A 13,518-nucleotide genomic window follows, 5' to 3' on the forward strand; every position below is an offset into this window, starting at 1 on the left:
CATTTTGAGGCGATGAACTGATGGCTGTCCGTTACCCCCCCAACCCTAATCAATCTCTTTAAATAATCTACGTACTTCAGTAAGACAGTGTGTAAGAAGACCGCGAGAGACATGAAAGATGAATGTAGCATTCAATGGACAATTAGATCAAAGCAGCTGAAGAGGAGCTTATCTGCCAGATAAGATGAGGTGTCTGTCCAGCAATTAAGAAACTATTGTGAATTGACTGAGACTCTGGCCTCTCAATTCGCAGTCATTTTATCAGACAATGAAGGCTCCATCCTTCTGATTGGCGAGTGTTTAGTGTTCGGGGTGGAAGGGGAAGATCCACTGAGAATCAGGTCTTTTGTTTCTCCCCGTGTGAGATAGTAGCAATTTACTGATCCACAGATGAATCAAGTCAAGACAAGAGAGAGGGCGAAATACCATCAGCCGGCTCCAGCTCCCACTGTGGGGACCCATTGTCATATGAATGGGTCCACCCCAGGAATAAGCTAAAACTCCACAAGCTAAAGTCCTAACTGATGGGTAGGGTACTCCCTGCTGGACAAGCAACAAGAAGCTTGCAGTGCTCAATGTCAAGTGATGTGGTTTTAGCTGGTTAAACTCCCAGTTACCCCCTTCCCCCCAGTGCACACTCTGGGGTTCTCTAAACTGTGGCACTCTCTAACCTATACTTATTACTATTACTTTCCTGGATCAGGCGAACAGAGTGTTGTCCCTCTTGGGAGAGAAGATTTCATTCCACACACAGGGAAATTTCCATTCATGTGTGGAACGCTCAGTCGTCTGGCTTGGAGACTCTTAGGCAAGACACATGTCACACTCAGCTGACTAAAAAGACTGTATAGTTCCACTTACAAATACTGGTCTACAAATACAGTAACTACTGTTTGACCACAAAACAGTCATTCCACTTTACATCATAATACATTGATGGCTGAACATTTTCCCCATGTCGCCCCAAAGCCCTTCTTTACAATTAGTATTATTATTAAGTAACTCGCTGTACAACGCGTCACTTAAGGGAGAAAACAAGTACAACAAAACGTTAATAGCTTAACTTTTATTCAGACACAGTTTAACATCTGAACAGAGAGGGGGGACATTTGGGCACGTAAACATCGCAATTCATCACCATCCCTCTCAGTTTGCTACAGATTAGCCACTGGTGTAAACACCACTCCACATATTATCACCGTATCCACTCCGAGGGTAGCAGGAAAGAATCCAGTCACCAACTTGATAAAAATGATTTCAGCCCCGAACAATTAAAAATACACATCTTGGAGTTCATATACAAAAGTATTATTTTTATAAAACACACAGGGGAACAGTGCACTCCACTGGAGTTTGAGGCAAGTTTGGCCAGTTACGGTGGGTTTGGGGGGGGGGTTAGAGATAAACAAGAGATAAGGTCAAAGTCTCCTGGGGCTGGCGGTAAGGAGGGGGAATGAGGAGAAGAAGCTGAACTGGCTCCAAGGTGATCCGAGCTGGATAAGCAATGGGAAATCATCACAGACGATTTGCAATGGCAAGCTGCACAGATTTAGCTGGTTAGACTCCTGCAATTACCCCTACGCGCACACTCTGGGGTCCCCAAGCCTGGAAACAGTAATTGGCTGGCATTATTATTATTATTATTAGTTGTTAAAGTGTACATTATTGGTTTGATAACAGATAATAGATATTAAATCTGAAGTGCACCACACAGCGTCAAAATGTTTTTTAAAAAGACTTGAACCACCAAAACCTTCCATTTGATGCCCACCTTTTATACCTTTGAGAATGAAGTCAAGCCATACACCCCACCCCACACACCCATCCCACCCCACACACCCACCCCTCCCCACACACACCCCCCCCCCCCCACACACACACCCCTCTCCCCACACACACACCCACCCCTCCCCACACACTCCTCCCTCCCCCACACACCCCCCACCCCCACCACACACACACACTCCCCTCCCCCACACCCCCCCACACACCCCACACCTCCCTCCTCCCTCCCCCCACACTCTTCCCTCCCCACACACACTCCCCCTCCCACCCCCACCACACACCCACACTCCCCCCCCACACACTCCCCCCTACACACACTCCCCCTCCCCACACACTCCCCCTACACACACTCCCCCTCCCCCCCACACCCCCCCATGGTCGGCCTACCTTTGACGCCTAGTAATGGAAAGGGAAGACGGGGTACCGCACGGGGCCGCCCTGTAGGACGGCCTCCGCGGGCAGCAGATGGTGGACGATGGTGTCGAAGACGCTCTTGTTGGGCGGCACCGCCCGCAGCATCCGCTCCAGGTCCAGGGCCGTGGCGGGGGCCACGACGGGCAGCCTCAGCGGTGAGGGAGGCCGGGCGGCCACGAGCGGCCAGCAGGGGGCGCCGAGGAACGGGGAGTACAGCAGCAGGCCCGGCGGCCGGGCCCCGCAGCTCAGCAGGCCCGAGAGGGGCAGCCCGGCACCGGAGGGGGCCACCGCGTTGGGCGGCGCGGTTTTAGTGTAGGAGGTGGGCAGCTCCCAGGGCAGAGGGCGGCGCTCGGGGGGCGGCGGGGAGGATGGCCGCGGGCGCTTGGCGGGGGAGACCGGCGCTGAGGCGGCGACGTCGTCGTCGTCGAGCGAAGAGACGCTCGAGCGGGAGGAGCGGCTGCGCCACGCGGTGCTGCACCACGTGGGAGACCTGGCGACCAATCGCAGCGCCGCGAGGCCGCGCGCGACGCCGCTCGTGGAACCTTCCAGACGGTCCTCGACGTCGACGGCGTCAGCGGTCGTCGCCGCCGCCTCGTCCCGTTCCTCACCCGCCGCCGGGGCCGCCGCCTCCTCCTGCTGCTGCTCGTCACCCGCCGCCGCCGCCTCCTGCAAGTACAGCGTCAAATCAGCCGCGAAGCCCGTGCCGTCCTGCCGGGACACGGCCGTGTTCTGCCGCTTCATGGCCTCGGGGGGGATGCGGTTCACGTCCACCGTCCAGTAGTTGCCCTTGGCCTGCGGTCTCTTGGGGTCGTTCAGCACCTGTGGGGGGGAGGGGGGGGAAGGGGGAGATAATGTTATATAATTACAATAATACATTATGTATTATAACATTATAATTTTTATGATAATATTAGTTGTTATAATAGTAATCCTCGCACTTGAGATAGCGCCTTATGTCGTCGAGATGTCTCAAAGCGCTTCACAGGATATACAACAGCTACAACCAATTGCTGTATATTTGTACAACATCTTTCAGGCATCACTGTCCTACATAACCATTAGCCCCACTTTTCACCTCTGGTGACAGCCTTACTTTCTGGGCCAAGGACCCGATGGGCAATCTCAGTCGCCAAACTAAACCACCCATCGCCGTGGGCACTGCACCCAACCGATTCACGGGGAGAAATGCCGCCCGGGTTTAGATTTATTGTACACTGCATTTCGGGGGCACAGAATTTGGCCACTTCTTAAATACAGCCTCAAGTTGTTAAACTGGTTTGGGTAAGTTCTTCTAAGAACAGAAATCTGCCGTCAAAATTAAGGCTGAATTCACCAATTCTGGACAACAAATTGCATGTGAATAGCGCCTTTCAAGTCAGAGGGTGTCCCAAAGTGCCGGCCAGTCTGGGATTTGGACCCGAGCTGGGGGTTGGGATCAGGAGGGAGGGAATGTATGGGTAGGAACCTGGCCGAAGCCGCAATTGAAGAGGAGTATCTTGAGACTTGCCTTGAAGGAGACAAGGGAGGGAGTGAGGTGAAGGGACTGTCTAATGGAGTTCCAAAGGGTTTGGGCAGGGAAGCCAAGGGTCCCGATCGCTGATGGTGCGGTGGGGGACGTGGAGCAGGCTGTAGTCTGCTGAGTGGAGGGAGCGGACAGGTTGATTTGGAGTTAGCAGGTCGCAGGTAGGAACAAGGCTGTGGAGAGCTTTGAAAGCAAGGACGAGGAGTACAGTATGTTAAAGTGCAGTACGGTAAAGTGCAGTGACTGTATTTTGAACAGCCGTGGAGTGAGTGACTCATTTTACCTGGGGCATTATTGGCCAAGACCGTGGGAGAGAGAAATTCCTTTTTCTTTTTGAATAGTGCAATGGGATCTTTGAAGTCTGCGCTGAACAGGCAGACGGGATCTTGGATTAACATCTCAATCAAAGGATGGGGAGAGTCCACGTCTCCCGAGACAGATGGGGAATAAACACGGAGATCAACGCTGAGGCTCAAAGTTCCATCCTGTTCCGTTTTTTTGAGCAACGCAGAACCGTGGAAAACCATATCACAAGATAAAGATTTTACACCTCCACTCCTCTCAGCTCAGGAGGATGCCCCAAAACTGGCTGCACTCTTCATCCCCCACCCCCAGGTCAGGGAATGTTGAATTTTACAGACAGAATGACGAGGTGGCATTTCAGGCCTCCATCGGATTAATTGGTTACTATTGGGGTTGTCAGAAATTAATCAAAATACATTTATATCTCAAAGTCAACCAAATACTTGTACAATATTATCTATTGCTTCTTATGGGTAGCAAAGTGGCCAATTGAGGTCAGTGCTTTTGAAACTGTGAGAAAAGGTCATCAGGGGAAAAAAGTTTGCAGATTTAAATTAAAAATTTAATAATTAGGCACCCACGCATCCATTTTCACATGCAGTACAACAAAGATCCACCTAGTTAATAATAATAACAGCATTTGATAAAGTGCACCTTCACAGCTCAAAATGCTTTGCAAACCCTCCCAATCTGGCAACATTGGTTTCTGGCCAGGAGGGGCCAATACACCTTCCAACGGTGATCAGATTCAGAAGGTTCCAACAGTAATCAGATTCACCAAAAAAACAAGGAGCACGAGGCCTTGTCCCAGCACTGCCCTAAAGGGGAGAAAGTGACTGATCAACTGAGCCAGGCTGACTGCAGGTCAGAGTCCGTAGGGCAATCAGAACAACGCGAGAAAGTTACGAACAGCTTAAGGAATAACAAAGTGAGAAACCCCAGAGAGGATAATCCATCATTGGCACAGAGGCCAGTTCAGCACCACTCACTGCAGGGAGGGAGGCAGAGGGAAAGTTCCTAAAACTTTGTGTGGAGTGCTGAAAGTGATGGGAAGAAAGAATGTGCATTTTTACAGTGCCTTAAGACATATCAGAAAGAGCTTCACAGTAATTTGATAAAATAAAGTAAGCGACTCATTTCTCCCCCGACTGCTACCCAATCACAGTGACCATTTCAAATCTGAACAGCAGATTCCAGAGTTACACTGGAACATACAGGATCATTACGGTCCAGCCAGCCACTTCCAAAAATAAAATTTGGGAAAATAATCCTGTACTATTCCCTCTGGGTTTACACTACTCTGCCACAGCCTCTGCACACCTGTGAATTGCTCCCCTTCAAAATTTGGGTTCACCTACAAAATAGTCACTACATTTTACAGTAAATCCTGTGAAGCCACTTCAGATTTTGACATAAAAAGTACTATACCAAATGCAACAATTTTTAAAAATTGGAGACTCCAGAATCAACTTAAATGTTTAACATTTCAATTTGAAGCTGCTCCAAGATATGAAAGGTGCCACGATCTGTGAAAAGATCACTCCCTTCCCCCCCCCAACCATTAGTTCCTCATCACACAAACAGATCTCCTGAGCTGGTCCCCTCCAGTAAACAAGAAATCCTCAATAGAGCAGGTGCTAATGGGGACTTTTGAATTTCTGCATTGCAACAATTGTTAAAACAAATCCAATTGTTTGGAGACAACTTCACGCCTAGAACTGCCCCCACATCAGAGATCTGTGTATTCTAAGGCAACAAAAAAAACGAACTTGCAACTTTGCAGCATCACATTCAAACACCTAAATGTGCCTTTGCAGTAACAGCCACCAAAGTGTAGCAACTTCTTTAACAAGGAATACAACAGTCATTTTCTAGTTGGCCAATTTATCTGCAATAATCTTTGCATTTTCGGTCAGCCAGTTGTCTAATACCGTTTTGATGGGAGACTATTAATAATGGGAAACCCATCACCATTGTTAAGCGTTTCCGAACCAAAGGCAGTTTGATGCATTCCACCTACACGTGGATTGGAATGTTCCCTTTTTCCAGAGGAACACACCCTGTTTACCTAATTCCAGAGTATTAGGTGCAGGCTGGCAAAAGCCAACAAAGTGTGCGTTGGAATTTTAATCAGATAAATTTCCATAGTTTGCCATTGAAAACTGCTTGTCCGGTTAGGAGCTCACTGCCCGTCAGGTCTTGCAACTTTAACGAGGACAACAAATTACATTTATATAGCACCCTTCATTCAGGGTAGCATCTTCGGAGGCTCAACAGTGGTGTAGTTTGTTACCAAGCCAGAAAGGGGAGGTGCCTGAAAGCATGGGCAAAGAGGTACGATCTGAAGAGGGTCCATGGCGGAGGAATTGAGGGAGTTCCTGAAAGTCACTGACTGTCGAGTTCCTTGGGACGTCCTTCCGATGTGAAAGGCGTTATACAAATGTAATTTTGTGGTTATTTTGAAGGTGAAGGGCAGCAACCACCGCACTGTCCCACAAACAGTAATGAAGTGAATGACCTGTAGCTTAGTGGTTAGAGTGCTCGCAAGCGAGAGATCTAAGTTTGAATTCTGGCGGGGCGAAATGTTTGAAAGGCAAGTTTTCTTACTCCACGCGCTTCTGTTTACCTAGCAGTAAGTAGGAACCCTGTTAGTCGATTGGCAGATCGCTTTTCCAGCTGTAATAATTCCTTCAAAAAAAACAATAATAAATTGGTCACTCAATCTACAACTGTTTGTTGGGCACTACTGTGCGCAATTGGCTGCCGCGTTTCGCTCACAAAATATAGTCAATTCACTTTACAGTATATTCTGTGAAACACTCCTATTAAAATTATTTTCTAAAACTTTAATGTTGACCTGAATAGGCAGGGAGGACCTCAGTTTAAATGTCTCATCCGAAGGTGGTATCTCCAGTAACCCATAGCACTACACGGGAGTGTGTCAGCCTGTACTGTGAAGGAGGGAAAGGAAAAAGGGGGCAGAGGATGAGAGAGAGAGAGAGAAAGATACACACACACACGATGGGTTGGGATGAGGGCCTATTTGCATCTCTGCACTCTTTCAAGAACAGTAATAATAAATAATCCTTGCATTTGATATAGCACATTATCACATTGAGACATCTCAAAAGTGCTTTACAGAATATATTGTAAAGTGAATTGACTATTTTGTGGGTGAATGCAGCTAATTGTGCACGGCAGTGTCCCACAAACAATCATGGATTAAATGGATCAAATTATTATCTTTTAAAATTTATTTTTGAAGGGATGGGTATGGAAGGGATGGATGGGTAACCTCACAAGCCAAAGTACCAGTGGATAGGGTGGTCCGAGCAAGTCAAGCAGCAGGCAGCTTGCCAGATAGCGTTCGGAATGACAAACTATAAAAATAATAATCTGCATTTGATATGTACAGCACCTTATCAAATCCTGTGAGATGCTCCATAGGATTTACTGTAAAGTATAGTATTTTGTAGGTGAACAGGACAGCCAATTTTTACACAGTAACGTCCCACAAACAGCAGTGAAGTGAATGATCAAGTTATCTATTTTATCAGTAAACTCCAGCAGTTACCTCAAAGCATAAACTCTGGGATCTCTAAGTCTTGGCTTTCAATAACTTGCACCAAATACAATCGAGAATTAGGTGAAGAGGGTGCATCCCTTCAGGAGATGGTGGGAGGGCAGAGATTTTGAGACAGGGAATGCACACGGTCATACCAGATAAACAGAAACAGTACATTGAGGAACTCCCAGTAACTTGGAGCCTCATAAGCACATGAGTCAGAAACCCAGCTAACTAAAAATAGAGTCAGCAATGTGGCGCCCTTCTGGTTATCATACAGTGCCCTCCCCCTCACCAAGACTTGGAGCTTCAAATGATTTCCTCCCCCGACCCCCTCCACAAATGTGTGAACTGGCCTAGGGCTGTGACTTTACATACTAGGGTCAACGGGTCATTGGGGAGGGTGGGGCGGGGAGAAGAGTAAAGGTTTGAAAGTTTCACAGCTCAAGATTGACACGTCAGTAACAGATTTGGTAATCTCACTGACAACACACTGGCTGTTTGACGGATGCTCACAGTAACTGTTTCACACCAAGATGTAGAGGCAACAGCAGCAGCTCTGAGGTCCTCAAATTCCACCCAGTCTTAGCCTGCGAAACGCATTTCGCCAATTTCACCAAAGCCAATCGAAAAAGATTGAGTACAATTGTGAGGGGGTGGACTGGAAAAGACACCACTCAGATCTGGTTTTAATTTGGAAGCTGATTCCTTGAAGAACTGCAGGAAAACAGTCATCCAAATCAAAGCCAAATTTTAAGAATTTCCCTAAATTCTTCACAATCTTAAATTTTAAGATAATGACTGTTGACGACTAACTTCTGTTAGGGTGTGAGGTGTTTGGAGTAGGAGCCCTGGCTGCTGCTGCTAGGATTACTATTGCAACAACACATCATCAGTGCCAACCTGTCTGGACCCTCCGCTCAGCAGGCTCTGGCCTACCCCACCATCAGCGGTCAGGCCTCGACTCTCTGCCTCCATCCTTTGGAACTCCATCCCACATTCCCTTCGCCTCCTTCAAGATCACCCTCCTTGACTGTGCCTTCGGCTGCCCTGCATTCTCCCTGATCCCACCCTCTGTGATCCAAAGCCCCCTCTTCCTCCCCCGATCAGGTCAGAATCCCTGACTGCCCAGCACCTTGGATCGTCCTCCCGATGTGAAAGGTGCTTTTCAAATGCAATTTTGTATTGTATTAGTAGGTTAAAACTAACAACAACAAGCACTTATATAGCACTCTCCCCGCAGGGTAGTGTCTCAGAGCGCTTAAAGGTATTTTGTAGGTGAACAAGGTAAAATGGCCCCATTGGCAGGAATTCCAGAGAGAGGGAGAGAGTTAGAAGCTAAATCAGGCTCAAGCTACTGATGGCAGTGGCCAGTGTGAAACTGTGCTGCAAGTGGGGAGGGGACCGGGACGGATGTTCAGTCTGCCATGCAATTGCTGATCTTCAGCTACAGAGAAGGAACTGATTTTCTTTCCAGCACCTTATCACTTAGAAAATTCTCAAAGAGACACTAAGAATGCAGTGCTCCCCTAGCTCTGCCGGGAATGTCAGGTTAGCCTGTTATTGCAACGGAACACCACAATGACAGACAACAAATAGCTTTATTAGTCGGGGCATAGAGTATAAGAGTAGGGGTTATGGTTAATCTGTACAAAACACTGGTTAGGCCTCAGCTGGAGTACTGCGTCCAGTTCTGGGCACATTACCTCAGGAAGGACATTAAGGCACTGGAAAGGGTGCAGAGGAGATTCACCAGAATGATACCAGGAATGGGGAACCTTAGCTATGAGGACAGTGGAGAAGTTAGGACTTTTCTCATTAGAGCAGAGAAGGTTACGCGGGGACCTGATAGAGGTTTTCAGGATCATGAAAGGTTTCGACAGGCGAGATAAGGAAAAGCTGTTTCCTCTGGTAGGTGTGTCTGTGACCACGAAGATATCTACCAAAAGAAGCAGAGGGGAGGTTAGAAGAAATGTTTTCACTCAGCGAGTTGTTGGGATTTGGAATGATCCGCCCGAAAGGGCAGTGAAGTCCGATTCAATAACAGCTTTTAAGAGAGAACTGGACAGGTATCGGGGAAGACGGGTTTGTGGGGTTATGGGGAGAAAGCTGGTGATTGGGGTCAGAGAAAGTGACGCTCTGTCAAAGAGCCGCACAGACTCGATCGGCCGAATGGCCTCCTTCAGTGCCGTAACATTCTATGAATCTATGAATCTAAAATGGTTTTCTTGTTCCTGGGCTGGGAAGTGAAGTTCAACTCAAGAATGAACATCTATATGCTCCCTCTTGGTGACATCATCCGCAGACATGGGGTCAACTTCCACATGTATGCGGATGACACCCAACTCTCTCTCTCTGCCTCCACCCACTCCAGGACCCACTGCTGTCCTGACAGAATGTCTGTCAGACATCAAGTCCTGGATGAGAGTGAACGTCAACAAGACCGAGGCTCCTGATTGGCTCCCGTCAGCGCCTCCTCACCTCAGGCGCTGACAGCATTACCATCCCTGGGGCTCACTCCCCCTCACTGAGCCAGTCCCGAACCTTGGGGTCTTGCTTGACCCTCAGCTGTCCTTTCTACCCCACATTCGCGCCATGACCCGCTCTTCCTTCCCCCACGACACTCTCTCACACCGCAGGCCGCCAAAACCCTCACACACGCCTTCATTACATTGAGGTTCAACTACGCAAACTCATTGCTTGTCGGCCCCCAACTTCTCCCTCCACAAACTGCAGATCATCCAGAACTCTGCAGCCCGTGTCCTCTCCCGCACCGGCTCCGTGACCCTATCACCCCCATCCTCGCCCGACTCCACTGGCTTCCCATCACACAAGGGATACAGTTCTAGATCCTGGTCCTCACCTTCAAAGCCCTCCATGGCCTCGCTCCCCACTACCTCTGCGACCTCCTAACCCCTTACCATCCTGTTTGCTCCCTCCTCTCAGCGGGCTCTGGCCTGCTTCACATCCACCCACCTTGCTCACCCCACTGTTGGTGGTCAGGCCTTCCGCCATTCTGCGCCACCTTCTAGAACTCCATCCCGCAGTCCTTCCATCTCACCTCCTCCCTCGCCACCTTCAAGACCCTCTTCGGCCATGCTTTCAATCTCCCTGCTTCCACCCCCTGCCCTCCCCCCTCCTCCACCCTCAGCTCAGGTCCATAACATAATTTGCCCAGCACCTTGGGACGTCCTCACGACTTGAAAGGCGCTATATAAATGTAATTTTATTGTTGTTGTTGAATATCACCTGCTCTTATATATCTCTTTGCCTGTTTTGGGTTAGCACAGACAGACACATGAAAGCAATTTTTCCGGTAATCTCCGTAATTCCTGGAACTGCGTCAAAACACAAGATCTGGCATTTTGTGCTGGACTTCAGTTAACACGCAATTCATTCCTGCCTCCTACCTCCTCTCCTCCCCCCCCATAAGGCTCTTCATTCTCCACCCACTTCCTTTCTCTCCCAGACCTAAAAAACTATCAATCCATTTTACAGTGCATCAAGAATGAGATCGATAGAATTTTTTTAAACTAAAGGGATTAAGGGATATGGGGATAGGGCGGGTTAATGGAATTAGGTTAGAAGATCAGGCGTGATCTTATTAAATGGCGGGGCAGGCTCGAGGGGCTGAATGGCCTTCTCCGATTTTTTATGTGTCCTGTGAAGCTCTTTGAGATGTCCACTTGAAAGATGCTATATATAACAAATGTATGGATTGTTATTACTGTCCACGCTGCCTTAGCTCATCAATGTCAGGCTGTAACCAGGAGGTAGAAACCACCAGGTCTAGGTTTAATCTATTTACGTAAATTCTTAAATAAGTTTTCTTTTAAGAACTACAGAACAGCTTCAATGTTGAGGCTGCCATATTTTGAACACTCTGAAATAATAAATCAAAAAGTAAACAACACATCATCAGTAGGGTTAAACTAACTTGCCTCACAATAGTGAACAGTGCCGTATTCTGGCTCTGGAAAAGTCCATGTTTTGGTGAATTTAGATCAGGATGTAGGACAGCAATTTGCTTCACAGCCCTTTTCACTTACCCTCCATTTCACAGGGTGAAAGTAGGGAGAGAGAAGACGCAAGGCAATGGAAGGGATTATGGGAGAGTTCTGAGGGGTGGGGTGGGTGGTGCCTGATGTGGGGCTCGAGCCCACCACCTTACAGACCCAGTGACAAGAGCGCTGGTGATGGAGCCCGGCTGACACAGGAGCCAGAGGGAAAGGCAGCACTGCAAAGCCACTGGGCAGAGCACAGCGTGAACGTACAAACACGAGACTTACTTTTATGAAACAGTTGTTCAGAGACAGATTGTGTCTGACAGAGTCTTTCCAGCCCTTGTAATGCCCTTTGAAAAACGGGAACATGACACTGATATCGTGGAGGATCTGTGAACACACAAGGACCCCAGGTTACGATTCCAAGTCAGCCATTCCACCCCCACAAGGAAGTTTCTCCCAATGCCCTGACAGACAATCCCCCATATAAAATTGGTCTTTCATTTCATGGCTGTTTGTGGGACATTGCTGTGCACAAATTGACTGCTGAGTTCGTGCACAACACACAGTATAACCATGAAGTGCTTTGAGATGTCCTCCCGACATGAAAGGCGCTGTATCAAATGCAGGGATTGTAATTTAGTTACATTTATTTATCTCACTCATAACAAATGGCTGTGCATCATTGTATTACCAGGGCCCTGACAGGCCATTTGCTTCACGGAGGAAAGACTTTCATACAAATCACGTCTCTTCACATCATATAAATAATAAATCACATCTCTTCACATCATATAATAATAAATAGTAATAAACCTTGCATTTGATGTAGCATCTTATCACGTTTACAAGACGTCTCAAAGCGCTTCACAGAATATACTGCGAATGGACTATATTTTGTGGTCTTAAATCACTTCACAAGTAATTACCACCCGTATAGGGACAGTTGTTTTAAATAAATAGGCAAATGCAGCAGCTATTTTGTGCACAGCAAGATTCTGCAAATAACCACAAATCAATGACTGTTTAATCCTGGGAATTGTTGGTAAGGACAATGGGAGAAATTTCCTTCCCTTTCTTTCCCCCCAAATAGTGTTGCGAGATTTTTAAACATCTGCCTGCAAACAGGCAGACAGGACCCGGATCATAACATCTCATCCAAAGGACAGCACCTCCCGATAACACAACGCTCCCTCAGTGGAGTAGTCGGTCTGGACTGTGGGCTCAGAGTCACCAACAGGGCTTGAACTTCTGACCTTCTGACCTGCACAGGCTTCTCCCTCCCCATACAATAAGGTATGGTGGGGGGAATGGAAAACAATTTAACAAACAATTCATGACTTTGGGAACAAATGCACACTCACAGGTCAGCGGCAATGCTCTCCCGAAGCAGTGTCTAAGCACAGTGCCCTGTGCCCCAGCCCGTGATCACAGAGGGCTTACCCTACCTGAGACAGCTTGAGACGCTTCTCTGGAGAGTTGAGAATGGCCATGGCAATCAGAGCCAAGTAGGTGTAGGGCGGCTTGGGGTATCTCTGATAATTCTTCCTCTTCAAAGTCCGCTTCTCCTGCCTGGCCTCCCTTATGCCGACAATATGCTCTTCCCGATCCTCACAGGGTGGTCTCGGGGGGTCATTGCAGGCTGGCAGTCTGCCCTCCACTTCCATCCCAACAGAGGTCTCTGCACTCACCCAACCCAGGCACGGCAAAGAGAGGGTGTCGTGTAGTGGGTGAAATCCAGCCCCAGGGGCCCAGTCTTGGCCAGGAAGTTGAAGGTCGCTCCTCCCTGGGGAAGGCATGGTCAGGAGGGGTCCAAATTGAGCCACCTCCCAACTCATGCTGAGGCACAACCCAGGGCTTGGAGGAGCCGAGCTAACAGACAGCCCTCCTCCTCCACGTTGTTTTAGGCGAAGACAATCAGCATT

General features: G+C 48.3%; 1 protein-coding gene across 1 annotated transcript; it reads right to left on the reverse strand.

Annotated features, from left to right (window-relative positions):
• Positions 1-1,574: 1,574 nt before the first annotated feature.
• LOC103191113 (forkhead activin signal transducer 3) lies at positions 1,575-13,260 on the reverse strand. The gene is made up of 5 exons (XM_042331720.1): positions 13,042-13,260; positions 11,879-11,983; positions 2,850-3,018; positions 2,173-2,741; positions 1,575-1,605 (listed from the first exon to the last, which is right to left on the reverse strand). Exons 1-4 carry the CDS (start codon positions 13,258-13,260, stop codon positions 2,182-2,184), a joined length of 1,053 nt encoding a protein of 350 aa, XP_042187654.1. The 3' UTR covers positions 1,575-1,605; positions 2,173-2,181.
• Between the last annotated feature and the right edge of the window lie 258 nt (positions 13,261-13,518).

This window comes from Callorhinchus milii, unplaced genomic scaffold (assembly GCF_018977255.1).
Source record: "Callorhinchus milii isolate IMCB2004 unplaced genomic scaffold, IMCB_Cmil_1.0 Scaffold2, whole genome shotgun sequence".
In the NCBI taxonomy this organism is placed as follows: domain Eukaryota; kingdom Metazoa; phylum Chordata; class Chondrichthyes; order Chimaeriformes; family Callorhinchidae; genus Callorhinchus; species Callorhinchus milii.